The sequence below is a fragment of the Rhynchophorus ferrugineus genome, unplaced genomic scaffold, assembly GCF_030347505.1.
Source record: "Rhynchophorus ferrugineus isolate W39M unplaced genomic scaffold, kcgeb_rfMv2 rfM10, whole genome shotgun sequence".
Lineage (NCBI taxonomy): Eukaryota > Metazoa > Arthropoda > Insecta > Coleoptera > Curculionidae > Rhynchophorus > Rhynchophorus ferrugineus.
This window is the reverse complement of record NW_027472589.1, coordinates 32,986,514-33,011,739: the sequence shown is the minus strand read 5'-3', so window position 1 is coordinate 33,011,739 and position 25,226 is coordinate 32,986,514. Positions and strand designations below refer to the sequence as shown.

Here is a 25,226-nt window from a genome sequence, read left to right as displayed (position 1 = left end):
TATCTCTCGAGTTGGCTGTAATACATTTGTTTATTTCAATTTATGTTGGCACTTCTGACAAAAATACAGTTTGTATGCCTGATCATATGACAGATGGAGTATAGAATCAGTATGACGCTGTGTTGTTGACTTGCCGGTGTTTGTGTGAGTTTTCGTTGTTGTAGAACGGGGCATTATATTAGTATTGTACTTAAATTTGTGATAAGCTGCGTTAGGAGTACCCTAGTGTGGATTTCAGACGAGGCAGTCATGGCTATGAATTCATCGCAAGTTAAAGCGGCTCACCTTCAACAGCAACAACAAAACAATATGGCGGGCTCAGGAGGCACTGGCTGGCCCAGACGGAACAGTCAGAATTCAAATCAAGGAGATGCTAAGTTTAATAATGCCGTTGTAGCTCCTACTTCGGCAACTATCAACAGAATTATTAATTTGTAAGTTTTCAATCGTTGGTTATGTGTCGTTTTTTTTTCATAATTTCCTTTATTCATTTAAGGTATCCATTAACAAACTACATTTTCGGCAACAAGGAGCCCCTATTTGAAAAAGACCCTTCGGTTCCAGCTAGATTTCAAAGAATGCGGGATGAATTTGATAGAATAGGAATGAGGAGAAGTGTGGAAGGTGTTTTACTGGTACATGAGCATGGTTTACCACATGTTTTGTTACTTCAGTTAGGCACAACTTTTTTCAAATTGCCAGGGGGTGAACTGAATCCTGGAGAGGATGAAGTTGAAGGTCTTAAGAGATTATTGACAGAGGTAAGCGGTACTTGAATATAGTGCGTAATAGTGTTTTGTAAGGTTATTGTTACATGAGGAAATAAGAAGAATGTCAATAGTTCCTAATTTATGTTTAGATGTGAATATTAAAATAATGTTATCTACCTTGTACTGTCAGTTAAGGAGATCAAAAAAGGTAATATTAAGATACTTTTTCTGCATTGTATGAATCCTGTGGCAATGATTTTGCACAGTTGTATTGTCGAGCCTAAGGTTTTTTGTAATACCAGGAAGCTGTAAATTACAAAAACATCAAGTTTGTTATAGTATAAGTATTTTTGTAATTTATGGACAAGATCTTAAACAAAAATGGTCATAAAACTTCTGGAAAATGATAGTTTTAAGGTAATTAGAAGGAATGTAATTTTTCTAAATTGCAATGGGGTGCTTTCAAATACTGTGGGTTTTTTCCAAAATTTATTTGTTAATTGTAAAAGAAGTATAGTTTATTATTTTGGTGCATTTTGGTTTTTAGTTGCCAAAGTATTTTATTATGTAAAAGTGTATCCAAAATGCATCAGTAGTTTATTATGATTTTGGGGTTTTATATAATTATGCTGTACGTTTATCAATTTGACATTCTTTTAAATTAAATCCTACAGTGAAATGGAAATTATTTTTCCCATGCATGTAAATATTATGGATGATGGATTATCTTGCCAATTCGAAAACTACATGTAGTTTGTGCATTTTCTAACAAATTATCAGTTTTGTTTCTATATATAATATTATGGATTATAATGACTGTTGTAGTGTTAATAAAACAAAAATGCCTAAACTAATGAGTCGATTAACTTTCATGGTGAATTATTAAATGTTCGGCCCTGTACTGCGCAAGCTGATCCATCTCTTAGTTTATACAAATATAATTAGAAGATGCCAGCATATTTATAATGAGTGTGATATTGAGTTGAGCTGGATGTTTTCTTTGTCAATAATTACAATTCTATCTCATTTATTTTAAAGTATGAACCTTACTGTGACCTACAAATTCTTGCTATTTTCATTATTGTATTTAATTTTAAGAGGTCCTAAAAGTACTTTCTAAAAATAACGATCAGAATGATCTTAGAATAACGTATTTTGAAGATTTTATGAAATAATTTTCGCGGTGATTTCAAAATATCCCTGTAACATTTTCATAGCTTAGTATATTGTGTAATTTAAATGCGATGTGAATCAATTTTGGAAACAGTACATAAACAATAAATTAATTATGAAAAAGCATGTGAGTTTAATCCTGGAAGAGGTGTATATTTTTATTTTTCTACAATTTAACATGGTTATTAAGTAAAACAGTAATTTGATGGCGCGATAAAAATTCCTGAAATTTTTTTAGTCTTTTGATGTGCCTGGTGATGAAATGAAGGTTTAATGAGTAGTCGGTTTCAATTTCTATCAAGTGCTAAGGTCATGTGGCTTGTCTCTTTTCGGTCATCACTTGTGATCCATATCTCATTTTGCGGCAGACAATCAAACAATTCCAATGTACAAAGCTGTCTTGTAAATTGTAACAGTGGTACCCTTTATTCTTTAAAAGCCTTGTTTTAAAATCATTGACGGTTTACTGGAATTATTTTTGATGGTGAAATTTCTGGTCGAATTGTAAGCTAAAGTAGAACGTTCGTTCACAAAATAAGAACAAGCTGGCAGGAATTTTTATCGCACATTATTCTTATATTGGGCCTAGGAAATGTATTGAGATTTTTTAACGGTACATCAAATAATCGTTGAATTAAGGAACGAACTAAACAGAGAAATATATGTTTATTTTTCCCAGTAAGTCCATAGTCAAAGTTAGGTCTTCAAAATTGTGACGAGTAATCAATTTTAACCATATTTTTAATCATTCGCCTTAATCGTACTAATTGTTCAAGGTAGAAATCTGATTTATATTGCATTATAGTATTTCATATCCATTTCCATCAAATTATTGTGGTCATGATTCGTTCGTGGTTCACAGTTTTTTTTTCGCCAATATACAAGACCAAATCGTGTATGTCACCATTACGTGATATCTAAATATCGAGCTCTCAAAAATATTTTTTCTGAGTGTATATCTGAAAAATCTATTTTTCCCCACAGTTATACATTTTCCCGGGCCTAATAATTTTCAAGTACAACCGAAGGCGGCTGATTTTTTGAAGCCATATTAAAAAGAGTGTAATTAATATTAGATAGATTTCAAAAATGTTTATCAGTGATTTTTGTAAAACGCCTATTTTAATTTCTTTGTCAGCTGTTAAAATGTGATAATGTAGAGTGGATAACAAAAGAGAGCGTAAATTATCCAATGTTCAATTTGTGTTCCTTTTTTACTCGTGTTTATCTCAGAGCACAATTGTAATGTCATGTAATGTAACGAATAGCGGGAAACGTATTTTTTTCGGAATTGTTATTAGCAAAAAGAAACTTGTGAAAGGCTCAAAATTTCATGGTTGCGCCCCTTTTTCTATGGCATGTTCCAGACCCTTGGCCGTTTGGACGGCGTCAAGCAAGAATGGCACGTTGAGGACATAATCGGCAACTGGTGGAGGCCCAATTTCGAACCGCCGCAGTATCCGTACATTCCGCCCCACATAACCAAGCCCAAGGAGCACAAACGCCTATTTTTAGTACAACTGCAAGAAAAGGGTATTGTATTATTGTAATTTTGTAGTAATCTCTGTATCGGTTGTTTGGATCTCTGAGAAGATTGTATTTTTTTTACTTTGGTTTTAATTTTGTCTCTTGGAGCCAGATCGCGACATCAGACCCCCAAACTTGATATTAACAAGTCAGTGAGCCTGAACTCGTATAAATTAAATCAAACGTATGAATGCATTTTGTCTGACTTCGATATCTGTCTACCAGGACATAGGAATTAAAAAGGAAAGTTTGTGTATTTTATATTAATGCCTCTTAACTCTAAGCAAGTCTGTTATATATGTATACATGTATATGTGTGTATATATATATATATATATACATTTATAGATTTATATTCACATACGGACAAGAATTTTTCAAACCTTGTACATAGACAAATTTGTATATATAAAAATAATGTTTCATTTGGAGATATTCTGTTAATTATGTAGTTGTTTTTCTAGGGTTTTAAAACATGTATGTTCTCTGTTTTTAATATGTTACTTTACCCTCGTAGAAAAAATCTTTATATCGAATGTTAAGTTCACTGGACTTGCTCACACAGTAATTATATATTTTTAATATGCCGAATGTATCCTTTAGAGTTTTACATACATTTATATGGTTATTATGTTTCTGTCTATAAAATTGTACCATTAAATCGTATCGATTTTATGGTTAGGATGTTGATTAATTTTTTGTGATTTCCAGCATTGTTCGCGGTACCCAAAAACTACAAGCTAGTGGCGGCACCGTTGTTCGAACTTTACGACAATTCGCAGGGATACGGCCCCATAATATCGTCTCTACCGCAGGCGTTGTGCAGGTAAAAACGCTCGAGTCTTATCACTTTAGAATTACTAACCAACCTGCCGCCCCCTCTCTTCCAGATTTGAATTTATCTACATATGTTCTCAATGAGGAGGGGAGCTACCAAAGTCCTCAGGATCCAGACAAGGTATATTTAACAATAATTAATTCCCTATTTGTTGTGATGGAGGATTGTTTGTAATGTTTAAAATGGCCGTTGTGATTGTTCTCGATTCGATGAACAGAGTGACACAATTTACCAGTCGCCGCCTTAGGTGGCTGCTGAAGGTTGATAAACAATTTTTATTATGAAATTGTCCCACGTGGCAGTGACGTTTTTTTGTTACGGCGAATAATTTTCTATCACTTTTTGTGTTACCTTTTGCCATTAGATAGTATCAATTGATTTTCTTTCTAGAATGATTTGTACATTTCTCATCCAAAGCAGCATCAAATGACAGAGAAACTAATGCCGCCACCTAAAAATCCTAGATTTAAGGTTTAATGATTTTTCCTCTAATTTGTTTAGAGAAACAACGTTTGTGGAAATGATGTCGCGTTTTCAATAGTTTTTATCTTATTAATTTGTATAAGTTGGATTTTCTTAGGAAGATCCCTTGATTGAAAAAAGCTTGTGCGGGACTCTGACTTGTTTTTTCTTTTCTTGTGAGATATTCATTTATCTACTGTTAACTGTCCCCGTCACCTTTGGCGGGGGCGGTTTTAAAGTAATTTTTAATTAGGCGTAGGTCACTAGAGCAAAATCGATTGATGGGAAACCGAAATGTAATAAAAATAATAGATTTAAGATGTAAATTAATTTCTATTCTAATAAAGTAATGTATAGAATGTGTTTTGTTTTATTCCTAATGATCTATTCTTCGAAATGTTATGTCTACATAACGATGTAATGACTGGAACCTTCTTCGGCCCGGTTGTTTCATATTTTAGAATTTTTGACATCTGGACCTCTAACTGCGCATTATGGATTTTAAACAGAGTGGTATATGTTACGAGATAATTTAATAAAGTAACCGTTTCAGTTATATGTAGGCTTGTTCGTTAACAAAATTACTATTTTTATGAAAAAATTAGATTAATCTAGATAACTAAGTATATATGGACAACAACTCTAAATAGGAGACCTACTTAAAAGTGTATTTGTCAGGTGTCGCTATAGCAGGAACTGTGCCCCCCTCTCATGACCAATTCACGAACCAATTGGTTGCTAAAAGACAGGTTTCTGTAACGTGATGGAAAAATTGTCATTAAAAGTCTCCATCCACACTAATAATGAGGGTTTGTATCAAGGGAAGTAAATTAATTATAATTAACTGTATACAAAGAACGGTGGTGATTTTAAACATGTTAATGGCGAGAAGCTGAAAACCTGTGTCATCTTCGGTCTGGGCAACGTTGCCACGGCTAAAAACAGTTGATCAGTAAAACGAAAAAAAAACAATATTATTCTAAGAATATAATGTTACTGATTCGTTATCCAAGCAGCCACAATAGAATAGTGATTTGTATTTACCTCATTAATACTAATTACTCATTGATTTTGAAGTTTACATGATAATTGAAACAATAGTTGACTTTGTTACTTTCAATATGACGTTTGCCTACCTGTGGTTAACGCCAATCGCAAATGCGGAACACTGATTAATCAATAGTTTCTTCATAAAAATGAAAAAATTATCGGAGATGTACCCATGGTTCGATTTCAATGAAAATAGGAACAAATGTAGAGCTGCTCATAATGCGGTGCTAATTACGAATCACGAACGCGAAACTCTGCATAATCAATAGTTTCTCTATAAAAATAAAAAAACAATCGGTGGTGAATCCGTCCTTCGATTTCCATGAAAAAAGAAACAAATGTAGAGCTGGTGATGCTCACAACCGTCAACTTTTCATCGTCAATAATTTCTCCATAAAAGTGGTGAAACCATTACTGGTGAACGCGTCGTTAGATTTCGATGAAAATAGGACCAGAGGTAAAGCTGATGGTGCTCATTACGAAACGGAAACGCGGAACTATGCATCATCAATAGTTTCTCCATAAAAGTGGTAAAACAGAGGTAAAGCTGATGGTGCTCATTACGAATCGGGAACGCGGAACTCTGCATCATCAATAGTTTCTCCATAAAAGTGGTAAAACCATTACTGGTGAAAGCGTCGTTAGATTTCGATGAAAATAGGACCAGAGGTAAAGCTGGTGGTGCTCATTACGAATCGGGAACGCGGAACTCTGCCTCATCAATAGTTTCTCCATAAAAGTGGTAAAACCATTACTGGTGAACGCGTCGTTAGATTTTGATGAAAATAGGACCAGAGGTAAAGCTGATGGTGCTCATTACGAATCGGGAACGCGGAACTCTGTATCATCAATAGTTTCTCCATAAAAGTGGTAAAACCATTACTGGTGAAAGCGTCGTTAGATTTCGATGAAAATAGGACCAGAGATAAAGCTGATGGTGCTCATTACGAATCGGGAACGCGGAACTCTGCATCATCAATAGTTTCTCCATAAAAGTGGTAAAACCATTACTGGTGAACGCGTAGTTAGATTTCGATGAAAATAGGACCAGAGGTAAAGCTGATGGTGCTCATTACGAATCGGGAACGCGGAACTCTGCATCATCAATAGTTTCTCCATAAAAGTGGTGAAACCATTACTGGTGAACGCGTCGTTAGATTTCGATGAAAATAGGAACAGAGGTAAAGCTGATGGTGCTCATTACGAATCGGGAACGCGGAACTCTGCATCATCAATAGTTTCTCCATAAAAGTGGTAAAACCATTACTGGTGAAAGCGTAGTTAGATTTCGATGAAAATAGGACCAGAGGTAAAGCTGATGGTGCTCATTACGAATCGGGAACGCGGAACTCTGCATCATCAATAGTTTCTCCATAAAAGTGGTAAAACCATTACTGGTGAACGCGTCCTTAGATTTCGATGAAAATAGGAACAGAGGTAAAGCTGATGGTGCTCATTACGAATCGGGAACGCGGAACTCTGCATCATCAATAGTTTCTCCATAAAAGTGGTAAAACCATTACTGGTGAACGCGTCGTTAGATTTCGATGAAAATAGGAACAGAGGTAAAGCTGATGGTGCTCATTACGAATCGGGAACGCGGAACTCTGCATCATCAATAGTTTCTCCATAAAAGTGGTAAAACCATTACTGGTGAATGCGTCGTTAGATTTCGATGAAAATAGGAACAGATGTAAAGCTGATGGTGCTCATTACGAATCGGGAACGCGGAACTCTGTATCATCAATAGTTTCTCCATAAAAGTGGTAAAACCATTACTGGTGAACGCGTCGTTAGATTTCGATGAACATAGGACCAGAGGTAAAGCTGATGGTGCTCATTACGAATCGGGAACGCGGAACTCTGCATCATCAATAGTTTCTCCATAAAAGTGGTAAAACCATTACTGGTGAACGCGTCGTTAGATTTCGATGAAAATAGGAACAGAGGTAAAGCTGATGGTGCTCATTACGAATCGGAAACGCGGAACTCTGCATCATCAATAGTTTCTCCATAAAAGTGGTAAAACCATTACTGGTGAAAGCGTCGTTAGATTTCGATGAAAATAGGACCAGAGGTAAAGCTGATGGTGCTCATTACGAATCGGGAACGCGGAACTCTGCATCATCAATAGTTTCTCCATAAAAGTGGTAAAACCATTACTGGTGAACGCGTCGTTAGATTTCAATGAAAATAGGAACAGAGGTAAAGCTGATGGTGCTCATTACGAATCGGGAACGCGGAACTCTGCATCATCAATAGTTTCTCCATAAAAGTGGTAAAACCATTACTGGTGAACGCGTCGTTAGATTTCGATGAAAATAGGAACAGAGGTAAAGCTGATGGTGCTCATTACGAATCGGGAACGCGGAACTCTGCATCATCAATAGTTTCTCCATAAAAGTGGTAAAACCATTACTGGTGAACGCGTCGTTAGATTTCGATGAAAATAGGAACAGAGGTAAAGCTGATGGTGCTCATTACGAATCGGGAACGCGGAACTCTGCATCATCAATAGTTTCTCCATAAAAGTGGTAAAACCATTACTGGTGAATGCGTCGTTAGATTTCGATGAAAATAGGAACAGAGGTAAAGCTGATGGTGCTCATTACGAATCGGGAACGCGGAACTCTGTATCATCAATAGTTTCTCCATAAAAGTGGTAAAACCATTACTGGTGAACGCGTCGTTAGATTTCGATGAAAATAGGACCAGAGGTAAAGCTGATGGTGCTCATTACGAATCGGGAACGCGGAACTCTGCATCATCAATAGTTTCTCCATAAAAGTGGTAAAACCATTACTGGTGAACGCGTCGTTAGATTTCGATGAAAATAGGAACAGAGGTAAAGCTGATGGTGCTCATTACGAATCGGAAACGCGGAACTCTGCATCATCAATAGTTTCTCCATAAAAGTGGTAAAACCATTACTGGTGAAAGCGTCGTTAGATTTCGATGAAAATAGGACCAGAGGTAAAGCTGATGGTGCTCATTACGAATCGGGAACGCGGAACTCTGCATCATCAATAGTTTCTCCATAAAAGTGGTAAAACCATTACTGGTGAACGCGTAGTTAGATTTCGATGAAAATAGGACCAGAGGTAAAGCTGATGGTGCTCATTACGAATCGGGAACGCGGAACTCTGCATCATCAATAGTTTCTCCATAAAAGTGGTAAAACCATTACTGGTGAACGCGTAGTTAGATTTCGATGAAAATTGGACCAGAGGTAAAGCTGATGGTGCTCATTACGAATCGGAAACGCGGAACTCTGCATCATCAATAGTTTCTCCATAAAAGTGGTAAAACCATTACTGGTGAAAGCGTCGTTAGATTTCGATGAAAATAGGACCAGAGGTAAAGCTGATGGTGCTCATTACGAATCGGGAACGCGGAACTCTGCATCATCAATAGTTTCTCCATAAAAGTGGTAAAACCATTACTGGTGAACGCGTAGTTAGATTTCGATGAAAATAGGACCAGAGGTAAAGCTGATGGTGCTCATTACGAATCGGGAACGCGGAACTCTGCATCATCAATAGTTTCTCCATAAAAGTGGTAAAACCATTACTGGTGAACGCGTCGTTAGATTTCGATGAAAATAGGACCAGGGGTAAAGCTGATGGTGCTCATTACGAATCGGGAACGCGGAACTCTGCATCATCAATAGTTTCTCCATAAAAGTGGTAAAACCATTACTGGTGAACGCGTCGTTAGATTTCGATGAAAATAGGAACAGAGGTAAAGCTGATGGTGCTCATTACGAATCGGGAACGCGGAACTCTGCATCATCAATAGTTTCTCCATAAAAGTGGTAAAACCATTACTGGTGAAAGCGTAGTTAGATTTCGATGAAAATAGGACCAGAGGTAAAGCTGATGGTGCTCATTACGAATCGGGAACGCGGAACTCTGCATCATCAATAGTTTCTCCATAAAAGTGGTAAAACCATTACTGGTGAACGCGTCCTTAGATTTCGATGAAAATAGGAACAGAGGTAAAGCTGATGGTGCTCATTACGAATCGGGAACGCGGAACTCTGCATCATCAATAGTTTCTCCATAAAAGTGGTAAAACCATTACTGGTGAACGCGTCGTTAGATTTCGATGAAAATAGGAACAGAGGTAAAGCTGATGGTGCTCATTACGAATCGGGAACGCGGAACTCTGCATCATCAATAGTTTCTCCATAAAAGTGGTAAAACCATTACTGGTGAATGCGTCGTTAGATTTCGATGAAAATAGGAACAGATGTAAAGCTGATGGTGCTCATTACGAATCGGGAACGCGGAACTCTGTATCATCAATAGTTTCTCCATAAAAGTGGTAAAACCATTACTGGTGAACGCGTCGTTAGATTTCGATGAAAATAGGAACAGAGGTAAAGCTGATGGTGCTCATTACGAATCGGGAACGCGGAACTCTGCATCATCAATAGTTTCTCCATAAAAGTGGTAAAACCATTACTGGTGAATGCGTCGTTAGATTTCGATGAAAATAGGAACAGATGTAAAGCTGATGGTGCTCATTACGAATCGGGAACGCGGAACTCTGTATCATCAATAGTTTCTCCATAAAAGTGGTAAAACCATTACTGGTGAACGCGTCGTTAGATTTCGATGAAAATAGGACCAGAGGTAAAGCTGATGGTGCTCATTACGAATCGGGAACGCGGAACTCTGCATCATCAATAGTTTCTCCATAAAAGTGGTAAAACCATTACTGGTGAACGCGTCGTTAGATTTCGATGAAAATAGGAACAGAGGTAAAGCTGATGGTGCTCATTACGAATCGGAAACGCGGAACTCTGCATCATCAATAGTTTCTCCATAAAAGTGGTAAAACCATTACTGGTGAAAGCGTCGTTAGATTTCGATGAAAATAGGACCAGAGGTAAAGCTGATGGTGCTCATTACGAATCGGGAACGCGGAACTCTGCATCATCAATAGTTTCTCCATAAAAGTGGTAAAACCATTACTGGTGAACGCGTCGTTAGATTTCAATGAAAATAGGACCAGAGGTAAAGCTGATGGTGCTCATTACGAATCGGGAACGCGGAACTCTGCATCATCAATAGTTTCTCCATAAAAGTGTTAAAACCATTACTGGTGAACGCGACGTTAGATTTCGATGAAAATAGGACCAGAGGTAAAGCTGATGGTGCTCATTACGAATCGGGAACGCGGAACTCTGCATCATCAATAGTTTCTCCATAAAAGTGTTAAAACCATTACTGGTGAACGCGTCGTTAGATTTCGATGAAAATAGGACCAGAGGTAAAGCTGATGGTGCTCATTACGAATCGGGAACGCGGAACTCTGCATCATCAATAGTTTCTCCATAAAAGTGGTAAAACCATTACTGGTGAACGCGTCGTTAGATTTCGATGAAAATAGGAACAGAGGTAAAGCTGATGGTGCTCATTACGAATCGGGAACGCGGAACTCTGCATCATCAATAGTTTCTCCATAAAAGTGGTAAAACCATTACTGGTGAAAGCGTCGTTAGATTTCGATGAAAATAGGACCAGAGGTAAAGCTGATGGTGCTCATTACGAATCGGGAACGCGGAACTCTGCATCATCAATAGTTTCTCCATAAAAGTGGTAAAACCATTACTGGTGAACGCGTAGTTAGATTTCGATAAAAATAGGACCAGAGGTAAAGCTGATGGTGCTCATTACGAATCGGGAACGCGGAACTCTGCATCATCAATAGTTTCTCCATAAAAGTGGTAAAACCATTACTGGTGAACGCGTCGTTAGATTTCGATGAAAATTGGAACAGAGGTAAAGCTGATGGTGCTCATTACGAATCGGAAACGCGGAACTCTGCATCATCAATAGTTTCTCCATAAAAGTGGTAAAACCATTACTGGTGAACGCGTCGTTAGATTTCGATGAAAATAGGACCAGAGGTAAAGCTGATGGTGCTCATTACGAATCGGGAACGCGGAACTCTGCATCATCAATAGTTTCTCCATAAAAGTGGTAAAACCATTACTGGTGAACGCGTCGTTAGATTTCGATGAAAATAGGAACAGAGGTAAAGCTGATGGTGCTCATTACGAATCGGAAACGCGGAACTCTGCATCATCAATAGTTTCTCCATAAAAGTGGTAAAACCATTACTGGTGAACGCGTCGTTAGATTTCGATGAAAATAAGACCAGAGGTAAAGCTGATGGTGCTCATTACGAATCGGGAACGCGGAACTCTGCATCATCAATAGTTTCTCCATAAAAGTGGTAAAACCATTACTGGTGAACGCGTCGTTAGATTTCGATGAAAATAAGACCAGAGGTAAAGCTGATGGTGCTCATTACGAATCGGGAACGCGGAACTCTGCATCATCAATAGTTTCTCCATAAAAGTGGTAAAACCATTACTGGTGAACGCGTCGTTAGATTTCGATGAAAATAGGACCAGAGGTAAAGCTGATGGTGCTCATTACGAATCGGGAACGCGGAACTCTGCATCGTCAATAGTTTCTCCATAAAAGTGGTAAAACCATTACTGGTGAACGCGTCGTTAGATTTCGATGAAAATAGGAACAGAGGTAAAGCTGATGGTGCTCATTACGAATCGGGAACGCGGAACTCTGCATCATCAATAGTTTCTCCATAAAAGTGGTAAAACCATTACTGGTGAAAGCGTAGTTAGATTTCGATGAAAATAGGACCAGAGGTAAAGCTGATGGTGCTCATTACGAATCGGGAACGCGGAACTCTGCATCATCAATAGTTTCTCCATAAAAGTGGTAAAACCATTACTGGTGAACGCGTCGTTAGATTTCGATGAAAATAGGACCAGAGGTAAAGCTGATGGTGCTCATTACGAATCGGGAACGCGGAACTCTGCATCATCAATAGTTTCTCCATAAAAGTGGTAAAACCATTACTGGTGAACGCGTCGTTAGATTTCGATGAAAATAGGACCAGAGGTAAAGCTGATGGTGCTCATTACGAATCGGGAACGCGGAACTCTGCATCATCAATAGTTTCTCCATAAAAGTGGTAAAACCATTACTGGTGAATGCGTCGTTAGATTTCGATGAAAATAGGAACAGATGTAAAGCTGATGGTGCTCATTACGAATCGGGAACGCGGAACTCTGTATCATCAATATTTTCTCCATAAAAGTGGTAAAACCATTACTGGTGAACGCGTCGTTAGATTTCGATGAAAATAGGACCAGAGGTAAATCTGATGGTGCTCATTACGAATCGGGAACGCGGAACTCTGCATCATCAATAGTTTCTCCATAAAAGTGGTAAAACCATTACTGGTGAACGCGTCGTTAGATTTCGATGAAAATAGGAACAGAGGTAAAGCTGATGGTGCTCATTACGAATCGGAAACGCGGAACTCTGCATCATCAATAGTTTCTCCATAAAAGTGGTAAAACCATTACTGGTGAAAGCGTCGTTAGATTTCGATGAAAATAGGACCAGAGGTAAAGCTGATGGTGCTCATTACGAATCGGGAACGCGGAACTCTGCATCATCAATAGTTTCTCCATAAAAGTGGTAAAACCATTACTGGTGAACGCGTCGTTAGATTTCAATGAAAATAGGACCAGAGGTAAAGCTGATGGTGCTCATTACGAATCGGGAACGCGGAACTCTGCATCATCAATAGTTTCTCCATAAAAGTGTTAAAACCATTACTGGTGAACGCGACGTTAGATTTCGATGAAAATAGGACCAGAGGTAAAGCTGATGGTGCTCATTACGAATCGGGAACGCGGAACTCTGCATCATCAATAGTTTCTCCATAAAAGTGTTAAAACCATTACTGGTGAACGCGACGTTAGATTTCGATGAAAATAGGACCAGAGGTAAAGCTGATGGTGCTCATTACGAATCGGGAACGCGGAACTCTGCATCATCAATAGTTTCTCCATAAAAGTGGTAAAACCATTACTGGTGAACGCGTCGTTAGATTTCGATGAAAATAAGACCAGAGGTAAAGCTGATGGTGCTCATTACGAATCGGGAACGCGGAACTCTGCATCATCAATAGTTTCTCCATAAAAGTGGTAAAACCATTACTGGTGAACGCGTCGTTAGATTTCGATGAAAATAGGAACAGAGGTAAAGCTGATGGTGCTCATTACGAATCGGAAACGCGGAACTCTGCATCATCAATAGTTTCTCCATAAAAGTGGTAAAACCATTACTGGTGAACGCGTCGTTAGATTTCGATGAAAATAGGAACAGATGTAAATCTGATGGTGCTCATTACGAAGCGGGAACGCGGAACTCTGCATCATCAATAGTTTCTCCATAAAAGTGGTAAAACCATTACTGGTGAACGCGTCGTTAGATTTCGATGAAAATAGGACCAGAGGTAAAGCTGATGGTGCTCATTACGAATCGGAAACGCGGAACTCTGCATCATCAATAGTTTCTCCATAAAAGTGGTAAAACCATTACTGGTGAACGCGTCGTTAGATTTGGATGAAAATTGGAACAGAGGTAAAGCTGATGGTGATCATTACGAATCGGAAACGCGGAACTCTGCATCATCAATAGTTTCTCCATAAAAGTGGTAAAACCATTACTGGTGAACGCGTCGTTAGATTTCGATGAAAATAGGAACAGATGTAAATCTGATGGTGCTCATTACGAAGCGGGAACGCGGAACTCTGCATCATCAATAGTTTCTCCATAAAAGTGGTAAAACCATTACTGGTGAACGCGTCGTTAGATTTCGATGAAAATAGGACCAGAGGTAAAGCTGATGGTGCTCATTACGAATCGGGAACGCGGAACTCTGCATCATCAATAGTTTCTCCATAAAAGTGGTAAAACCATTACTGGTGAACGCGTCGTTAGATTTCGATGAAAATAGGACCAGAGGTAAAGCTGATGGTGCTCATTACGAATCGGGAACGCGGAACTCTGCATCATCAATAGTTTCTCCATAAATGTGGTAAAACCATTACTGGTGAACGCGTTGTTAGATTTCGATGAAAATAGGAACAGAGGTAAAGCTGATGGTGCTCATTACGAATCGGGAACGCGGAACTCTGTATCATCAATAGTTTCTCCATAAAAGTGGTAAAACCATTACTGGTGAACGCGTCGTTAGATTTTGATGAAAATAGGAACAGAGGTAAAGCTGATGGTGCTCATTACGAATCGGAAACGCGGAACTCTGCATCATCAATAGTTTCTCCATAAAAGTGGTAAAACCATTACTGGTGAACGCGTTGTTAGATTTCGATGAAAACAGGAACAGAGGTAAAGCTGATGGTGCTCATTACGAATCGGAAACGCGGAACTCTGCATCATCAATAGTTTCTCCATAAAAATGGTAAAACCATTACTGGTGAACGCGTCGTTAGATTTCGATGAAAATAGGACCAGAGGTAAAGCTGATGGTGCTCATTACGAATCGGAAACGCGGAACTATGCATCATCAATTGTTTCTCCATAAAAGTGGTAAAACCATTACTGGTGAACGCGTTGTTAGATTTCGATGAAAATTGGAACGTGGGTAGGGCTGCTGGCGCTCATTACGAATCGCGAAGGCGAAACTCTGCAGCATCATTAATTTCTCAATAAAAATAGAATCATCACAGGTGAAAATAAGGGATAGTTAAATAAAACATTGTTTCTAGTTTATCGAAAATATTTATTACATAGTCGGGAAAAATGTACAAAACATCGACACAACAATATATAAGGTATCGTTACAAATTGTAGTTTTTAGTACAAGCCCTTAATAAATATCAGTTAATAGCAGGTTAAATTCTCGGGAAGGGAGAGATTTGGAAACGTTGGCGAGAATTGGAGAGAAAGGGAAGAATTAAGACAATATGCGCTCTTAAAGTAATTTTCAGTTATTACGCAAACGAAATACAATTATCAAAAAAGAACTGGGGGTAACCGAAACAAATTCAATTTCTTCGGCGGCAGGCCCCATCTACGTTACGACGCGAATGGATATAAGAGCGTGTGCTATTGGCCGAACTCCTTTCTCTTGATCAATAGTTTAAAAACTTTTAAAAGAGGGACTAGAACAAACACTGTAAAACAACTTGCACCACTACAAGGCACAGATTTTCACATCATTAAACGGTGTATATATACAACATAAAACAAATTACTAAACAGATTAAAGATATTGAAACAAACCACAAAGATGATAATTGATCCTCGAGCCGATTAGTTTAAAATCAAATTAATTCGAAATTGTTTTAATTTTGACCCTGTTGACATAGTGGGATGGCAATGTGACGCCCGAAATAATAGTGACAACTAATCGTGTTTTTTATTTTTATTTTATTATTATCGAATCCAACATCGTATCACCCTGTGTATATACCATAACTTAATCACAGATTAAATTCTAACATAAATAAAAAAACTAAATTATCACAAAACAATTCATCATATAGTCGCTAGGGGATGATTTCTGGAGTTAATTCCTCGGTTTGAGGCGAAATGAAAGTAATAATCCTTTCGTTTTAAGTACATCTACAGTAAAATGGCAGTTTTCTTGTCCTGTATGTAAATAATACTTTGCGACCCTACAAAATGAACCGGCGAAACTACCTACGACGTCTGATATGTCGGCCTCAAGCATAATCCAAACAGAAAGTTCAGCAACGGTCAGAACAGACCTTTCTCCTTCTTGAGAGCGGTCTTCTTCCAGGCGGGTAATTGCTCGAACTCTTGTTTGGACCTGCCCATCAGTTCCTTGAAGTCGTCATCTGACAAGTATATCTCCAGCTGGGTGGGATCAACGCCCTCTGGCAATGGTCGTTGAAGGATTTCGGCTAGTGGATAGGTGGTCCTCGAGAGAAGAGCCAGCTCAGCTTGCAAAGAGATCTTGTTTTTATCTGTCTTACCGTCCTATACAATAATATAAAATACCTTTTTTTATAAAGGAACTTATGCGGAAACAAAAAAGAACATTATTATTAATTATTAATTTATATTATATTTTCTGGGCAAAGTTAAACGTAAACTAAACAAAGTCTTCGATTGTGAACAAAAGTTATTTGAAACAATAATTTATCCGCATATAAAGAAAATACCAACCTTCAGATTTAGATCCCGGACGTCCTCGCGCACTTCCCAGGCAGGGAACAGATTGCTGAACTCCAAGGGCTCCAGACCGGCCCAGACCAGATGGGCAACGACTGCTTCCGGCTCCTCTCGTTTGGCGTGCTTCTTCTTCCAGTAGTTCAGGGCGGTCTGCATGGCGGCGCGTCTTTCCGCCTGCCATCGTACCGCCCCAGAGCCGGTTTGGTCGGTGTTGGCCTCGCTGTCTCCCTTTTCCGGCCACCAGCCTTGCCACAGCCACAGTTCGTGATGATTATCGAATAACAGCAGACCTGGAAAAGTTGGTTCGTTAGTCGCGTGACACCGGATTCACAATCGGTATCGATCATACCTGGTTGGCTACCCTGATACAGTTCCGACTGCACGAAGGGATAGGGGGTGGTGTTGTCGCTCCTGTGTGGGCACAGGATCTCGGTAGCGATGAAGTTGCCGGTGATGCTGGACATGCGGAACAACCGCGGACTGTAGTCGAATCGCGCGTCGCTTTCGAGGAGTGAGAAGTACGACGTTCGGTCGTTTCCCACGGTGTCCAGAAAGTCTTCGCTCTCGCTGCCCTCCTCGATCTCCACTACCTCCAGGGACTCCTCGGCCACGTCGTCCAGGAATAGCTCGGGAGGTCTATTATCCAGGATCTTCCGGATGGACGACTTGGCGACTTCGCGCTTGGCCTCCGTGGCCTTGCAGCCGTGCCAGACGGTCGCTTGGCCCTCCTCGGGGTTCAGTAGCACCAACGACGTCCTGCTCCGCAGGCTGGACATATCCAACGGCACCTCCATGAAGTAGATCTCCTCGGGCACCTCTCCTCGCACTACGAACAGCCTGGACGCGTCCGCGCGCTCCACCTCGTTCCGTTTGCCCTTGTGAATCATCATGGAGCCCCGGAACAGCCGGAGGAAGGCCGCCGGCTCGGCTCCCTGGACCACGCGGATCTGGGGCGCATTCTGCTTGTCCAGCTCGACCGTGAGGAAGGCGGCGGTGCATTTCTCGTTCACGGAGGAGTTGTTGCCGTGCCAGCAGAAGAAGACGGTCATGTCCCGGCCGGTCTGGGCGTGCTTGGACGGCTTCCCGTTCAGTTCGCGGCCCATCACCGTGTGTCGGAACTTCCACGAGTAGATGTAGCTGTCGCCGTCGTAGAACTGGCCGATGGACGCGTCCTCCAGCTGCTCGTGGCTGTTCTCCTGGATGCGCCACGCCTTGATCTCGACGGTGTCGTACTGGAACAGCCGTCTGGTCTCTTCGTCAAAGTACTGGTCGCCGCGGCCCAGGTGCACGGTGCCGATTTCCAGGTCCGGGCGGCTGCCCTTGTCCTTCGCCATGTCGTCGACGTTGCACGGCTTGATCTCGATGGAGCCCTTGCCTCGCTTGATGCCGTCCTCGTTGCGGACGCGGATCACCCTGGAAAAGTCAGGCCAGTCGAGGAACTTCTCCCTGAAGAGGACGGTCTCGCGGTGCTGCGTGATCTTGGCGAACATAGCCCACGGGGGTCTCACGTCCCCGGTCAGCGGCAGCTCGGTGCGCGGCCTCTCGCCCAGGGCGTTGGCCACGTTCAAAGGATTCACGCTGCACTTGCTGTAGTCGAAGCCCTCCTCCCACAGCTCCTTGGCCAGCTTCATGGCCAGGTTCTTCTTCGCCAACGAGGCGTTCTTGCCACTCCACACGTACATCTCCGACCCGAAGTCGAACACTATCACGTTGGTCTCGGTCAGCATGCTCACCTTGGGTATGGCGCCCCAGTAATCGTCCATGGGCACCAGCTCGTCGTCCTCGATAGTGTACACCATATTCGTCTGCAGGATGTTGGATTCGTAAGTGCCGTCCTCGTCCGGGTGGCCGGCGTCCACCGTCTCCGGTATACTATCAGATCCGAGTATCTTCCAGAAGGCCTCCAGGTGCCTCTTCGTGACGTCCTTGCTGGAGACGTTGACGATTTTGGCCGATCTGCATCCCAGATCGTTGGTCTTGTGGATGTGGTTGGCCACGTCGGTCGCTCGCGATTGCTCGATGACGTTGGCGTACGCTCCGATGTAGTTGTACACGACGGACGTGGTGACCAACAGGTAACAGTCACCCTCGTTGATTGTGGCTGCCACCGGCTCGACCAGACGCGTCTGCACGTGCCGTCGCCCCTTGACCTGGAGCAGCATGGGGCTCTTCCACGGCACCAAAGTCGACACGGTTTGGCCTTTCTTCAGTTCGATCGCTTTAAAGTCTTCCTTGCTAGCTAGACCTGCCAAAGCCTCCACAGCCTTGTTGGAGTTCTGGGCAACTGGAATCAGAAACGGACACTTATACGAGATAAGTCGCGAAGAAGAGGGAAAAAGCTTAGGACAACTCGGCTGGAATGAGGAACAAGGAGGAAAAACAAAGAACAATCACCTGTGATTCTATTTACATAATGTAATTTAATAGAATTTAAGATGTTAAAAAGCCGCAAAAATAAAACAAATGGGAAGAGTTTGATGGATACTTTTGACCGACCTAATCTTAGGGTATAAGGTCAAATAGTACTCACGTTTCTCTATATTCAGTCTCTTTTTCTCTCTCTCGGCTACCCCTGTTATCACTTCGGTGTACTCGTCCGCAATATCCGTTCTTGTCGCCAGCGCTTTGATAGGGTTCTTGGTGGCTTCTCTCCTACGTCGGATCTGGAAGGAAAAAACGATTTATAAAAACGTTTTTTTATTTACACCTCGCGTAAAATATGCTTAATACAATCTTAATTTATAAAATTGAATTATTAGTGTTGCTCTATTGTATTTGCGTTAACACACAGGAAGTTACAACTTTATTATATTTATATTTATTTTTTCAGTAGATATAGATCCAGTTGCAAGTAGAGTAAATTATTGGAAGGTGCCAGTTTGAACGTTACTTGGCTTAACCTGATGTGAAAACAGTGTTCCAGTGTATAAACATCGAAACTGGCAGAGAGGTCGAAAATTTATTCTCGTTTGAAAATGGAGAATAGTAATTAAAACAATGTTTCGACTTTTGAACCGGAAACCACAGATATTTTTCACCGATGGCATCATCGGCCTACCAGAAAAATTACGAAATATTAATAGATTAATTCTCTATTTGTTATAAAAATGGTTTAATTTCATTAAAATTTTTAAAAAAAATTGGAAAATTTGGTTCCAGATAGAATATAAAGTAAAAAAAAAAACGTAAAAGAAGTAAAATTCATACACACATATCTAGATTTGTTCGATGTTCAGATGTTCACTTATAATTGACGTATAATACTTTAATAAAGCAGTTGAACGAAGACTATAAAATGTCCGAGACGCGACCCCGCCTTTCAAGTTCTCATTAGCACATTTTCTTTCGGTTTTAGTTTTAAAATAATTGCAATAATTACACAAAAACGATTTTATAAGATATATTGCGATGATGCTGTTTTTCATCTTGCACCCTAGTAATTTATTTGACGTGATTTTTTTTATCAAAAATGCTGACACTGTTTCTGTCCTTTCATCTGCATAACTTTTTATTTTCATTCCGTAATTTTTGTATTTCGTGAAATAAAATCGAGCACGTTACGAAACTATTTACTTTTTTCAACACACTCATTACATAAATCATCCAAGAGTAAACCGTTTATCAATGCGAACCTGAACGTTTTTCTTGTAGATCAACAAAGATTGCCGCTCCACCGCATCGAAATCTTCCAATTTCACCTCCAACTGATCCACGTCGGTTTTCACTTGTTCCACGCTCTGGAAGAAAGTTGTAAATGTGTCGTCATCGGGTCGATTGACGGACACCACCCGGCTTTGGACTTTGCTTTCAGATTCTGCAATTAAAATTGTTAGAAAATAATTGAAAAAAAAACAAACAAAATGTTAAATGAATCAAACAGTAGCCTTATTTAAAGCTTTAAACGTATTAATTATTTTCGATAGCGTTCAATAATAGTTTGCCAGATGACTCACAATATGAATGAATAGATTATGCCCTTCTGGATCGATCAAATACATATCATTATCTTGGCACAATGACTGTTTCTCTTTGTTTGTGATAGACCTGCGTCATCTGGCAATATATCCAACTTTTTTTGGATTTAGAAATGTATTACTTATACTGCTTTTACTTTTCAAATATAATTTGACAACATAGATTATTAATGTTTTATAATTCATTTATTCAGTCAATATTCTTCTTATTGCCATATCTCAATCTTCTAATGTTTTGTAAAATACTTTTGATAACTTCAATACTAATTCATAACATTTAATAGAGTGATACTCCCAACTATAAATTTAAATTTTATTTGGTGGTATTTCATGACATGTTTTTAACGTAATTCTTTGATAGTAAAAAGACAAATCAGAATGTTAGACACCAACAAATAAATCGTTATCTAAAAAAATTAGAGATCATTTGAACGAGACAAGAGTGCACTAACTAACAAATTGAACGAAGGAAAATCTGGTCGCCTAATGTCAGAAAATTCTGCGTCCGCCAAGAAAAAACAAGTTATCAGAAACTTACCAGTATCACTCCTGGGTGTTAGAGGAGATAAAGCTGATTTGCTCCTGGTTAGGTCGAAGGGAGTAATCTTCTCGGGAGAGGAAGGTGTCGACGAAGCATCTTGTGTTCCTATAATTCAGTCAACCATCAATAAGTAAACGGTGATATCGGAATAGTTATGGAAAAATAAAAGTCCAGCACCCGCTGTACCATACCGTTCTTTCCCCGAAATCGTTTGGCCTGTGGCGGTCCCTTTTTCTTGTCCGGCAACGATATGTTGATGGTGGGTATCTTCTCCATCTTTCCAGCGACCGAGAACTTTTCCGCGTCGCTCTTCTCCACGCGAGACTTCCATTGATTGGAGGCGGCGTTGAGCTGGTCTTTCTTCGAAGCCAGTAACGTTTTCTCTGACAGTTCATCCTGAAAACGTAATTTATTCGAATGATCTATTTCTTAAAGGGGCCCACTGAATTGTCAGGTGGCAAATTAATTTTTTTGTTATAGTGAATAGTATTGTTGGAATATATCACTTGATTTATTCAAAATATTAAGAAACTGCCTTGATGTGAGACAGAATAAACACAATATTTCACAAAATCGTTTTAATCTGGCATAAGCTGTCGGGATAAGCTGCCCGGTGACTTATATTATCAATCTGAAACTTAATGGCGAACCTATATGATCAAAAGATATAAACGAACCCGATGTCTCTTTTATAATGTCCTATTATGCCGAGTAATAACTTGAGTTTTTTAAGCTGAATTGAATTATATTGGCTTGGAAGACATATGCTTTCAAGGTTAGTATTTCGAATTAATCTGCATTCAAAACATCTGATATATTTAAACTCGAAAATATATGAGTCAATAAAACTGTAAATTGTGATGGCATTCGGCTAGAACAGGTTTCAACCAAAGCTAAAGACAAATAGGCTATACTGCAGGAGTTTTTATGTAAATATGAGTAAATATGGCAATGTAATTGTATTTATGTCCATTATTCCAATATTTTATATATTACAAATAAACAAGTATACACAGATGAGTCATCCAAAGAACAATACGGAGTTATTACTTATCAAGCAAGCCACAAGCACCAACCGTACATTTTTCTTAGTAAAACGCCGATTAACGCTGAATAATCGCAGTGCATCCTATCCACATCCCGAACCTTGCTAGAGCTGACTTTCACCAGGTCAGTTCGACGGTATACTTTTTGTATAAAATAATCGTTTAAGCTAGAAACGTATCAATAAAACATCGGCGAGAACCGGCAGCAGATTTATAGATCTAATTAGACATTTATCTGGGTTATTTAACGACGAAAACATTGGGAAATACCGCAAAATATTCACTAGATCTAGTTTTAAAAGAAAACTACCGAATATCGACACTTACACGACGCTTGTTGTTTCCGGAAGAGATATAGCACAGCACAAGTATAAAAACCGCAATGATAAAAGGCCACATTCTGACTACGCGGAGCGTGCAAACTTAACTAACGAAAACTGTTTCGAATTGTCCGACGCTCGGTCGGATCATACGCCAAATAACTGTTACTCATGATTTTATTATGCGCCGAACACTCATGTATAAACATACACAATCACTGAAAAAATTCGGTAGATATCATTAAAAAAATACCATTATCGCAACGTTCAATATAAACACAAACAAAAATAATACGCTTGCTATCAGTAAGTGTGTTGTGGCAGCTGTGTAAAACCTATAAATTATTAATATATATTAGGATTTCTCAATAAGGGTGATCAAAGAAGAAAATTTGGAGAAACTATTTGAATGAAAACACACATAAATACTAAAAAAGAGACATAATAGAGAGGTGGAAAGAATTATTTCAAGAACTGCTCTGTCCGCAGAAAACAACATACCAAAAAATAAACTGAGAGTGCTGAGGAGACAAATATTGAAGAATTAAATAGTGTACTGAGAAAACTGAAGAACGGAAAAGCAATTTCGACAACATAGTTGCGAAAATGTTGAAAAAAGGGTCAAAAAGCTACTGAATTAATAGAGCAAATATAAAATAGAGTAGGGAAAGAACAAATCCCACAAAATGGCCTATAGCAATTATTTTTCTGATGCATAATACAGGACATAAAAGATGTAATAATTTTAAAGCTATTACTCTTGAAATTATGAAGTTATACAAGTTGCTAACAGAACTAAGAAGAGCATAAGAAACAGAAACAGTAGCAGTAGAAAAGTCGCTAGGGGAACTTATATACTATAATATATATTTAATAAAAGACCAATAGTGGAAAAAAACAGATGTATCTAGTTTTCATTGATTTGCAAAAGGCATTTGCCAGAGTAGAAGAGAGAAACCCTATGGGTTATAATAGAACAAAGAGGTGTAAGTAATAAAATTGTAATAATTCAAGGTGTCTACAGGATGAACATTAATGCCGTCATTGCAGATAACATGAAATCAAAAACCTTCGCAACCCAATCAGAACTAAGACAAGGAAAAAGTTTAAGTTCAAAGCCATTTATAATATTAATGGACGAAATAATAAATAAATGTCAAATAGGCAAAACAGAACTACAACAGAGTTTAGAAATATAGAAGAATAGAAATGTCCATAGTAGCTTTTGCAGATGATGTAATAATAACAACCGATAGGCCAGGAGACTTACCCAGAAAATTTTAAACAGATGGAATGATAATAAATAAAAACAAAACGAAAGTTATGGTGATGGGAGAGCCAGAACTAACAAATACCAAACTAAGGGTGTAAAAATAGTACATGTATGTAAATGCTTTTAAATGTCTGGGTATATAAATCGAAAGCAGCCAAAAGAAATTTTTATTCTTTATCAGTTAAATGAATTATATCAAATTAAACATAGCCTAGAATAATTTTGCTTTTTTTCCTAAAAATCGTTCAACAATGAAAAGGTGTTATTCTCACTTATAAAGAATACTTGATTTTCATATGCGGAGTGAACAAAATTCTTTGAAAAATAATGAGTATGAATATAGAAAAGATATTTTTTTATATGTTATTAGGAACAATTTAATCACTCATTTAAGTTCTAAGAATACAAAGATAATTTAATAAAGGTACACCAATTATCATAGATTTTTCTTTAATCATATTTAAAGTGATGTTTTATCATTTTTACTGCACCATTTTACGACATCTCTTATCAAATGACCGTTCATTTTATATACCATCGATGAGTTTATTTATTTTCTTTTATTATCTGTTCAGAACAGAACCATGGTAATGAAAAGATAACATTTTTAATTAACCATACTTTTTTAGCTTTTTATCTATATAAAGGCGTCACTGTATACAGTTCGTAGAAACTTTTTCTTAATTTATTGATTGATAAAAAATGACTGATATATTGGCAATTGGTCCTAGCCTACGTTATGACATCAGTATTTATTGATCGATTGATATCATAATGATTGCATTTTAGAAAAGGCAACTAACAGACGAAAAAGTTTAAATGTAACTCCGCAACACTACACATTTTTCATTATAGCTCTTAATAAAAATAAAGTTGTAGCTATGATTAAAGATGGTTGATCAAGGTATTCATGTAAAAATTACAAGGAACATATTACACAGGAAAAAATGACGATTTTCGGATGAAAAGAAGTTCAATTTGGATGGATCTGATGGATATAAGTGTTATAATCATGATTTAAGAATATATCAGATAATTTTAAGTCGCAGACAATTGGATGGTAGAAGTCAAAAGTATTGGGCTACTGTGGGTTTTGAAGGAAAGACAGAGCTAAAATTAATTTCTGGGAAAATTAATAGTATAGATTATACAACATTAAATTGATCGGCGAATAGTATAGGACACCAATTGCCAGTCAGAATTATATTTCTCAGCAAGACAATGCTGCTGTTCATACTGAAAAACTCGTTAAAAA

General features: G+C 38.8%; 2 protein-coding genes across 3 annotated transcripts in view; one reads left to right on the top strand and one right to left on the bottom strand.

The window, feature by feature from the left end:
• The first annotated feature begins 94 nt into the window (after positions 1 to 94).
• Cpsf5 (cleavage and polyadenylation specificity factor subunit 5) lies at positions 95 to 5,069 on the top strand. The gene is made up of 6 exons (XM_076415673.1): positions 95 to 434; positions 497 to 761; positions 3,251 to 3,416; positions 4,122 to 4,236; positions 4,301 to 4,368; positions 4,639 to 5,069. The coding sequence occupies exons 1-5, from the start codon at positions 250 to 252 to the stop codon at positions 4,329 to 4,331; spliced, it is 762 nt and encodes a 253-aa protein (XP_076271788.1). The 5' UTR covers positions 95 to 249; the 3' UTR covers positions 4,332 to 4,368; positions 4,639 to 5,069.
• A 10,309-nt stretch (positions 5,070 to 15,378) lies between these two features.
• Positions 15,379 to 25,226, bottom strand: part of Svil (Supervillin) — an 82,264-nt gene continuing 72,416 nt past the window's right edge. For both annotated transcript variants that reach the window (XM_076415654.1, XM_076415655.1), the window contains exons 15-21: positions 21,524 to 21,728; positions 21,330 to 21,437; positions 20,450 to 20,631; positions 19,348 to 19,480; positions 17,167 to 19,101; positions 16,812 to 17,107; positions 15,379 to 16,622 (exon numbers count right to left, since the gene is read on the bottom strand). In XM_076415654.1, coding sequence (XP_076271769.1) covers positions 16,380 to 16,622; positions 16,812 to 17,107; positions 17,167 to 19,101; positions 19,348 to 19,480; positions 20,450 to 20,631; positions 21,330 to 21,437; positions 21,524 to 21,728 — 3,102 coding nt within the window. In that variant the 3' untranslated portion in view covers positions 15,379 to 16,379. The remainder of the gene's footprint in view (positions 16,623 to 16,811; positions 17,108 to 17,166; positions 19,102 to 19,347; positions 19,481 to 20,449; positions 20,632 to 21,329; positions 21,438 to 21,523; positions 21,729 to 25,226) is intronic.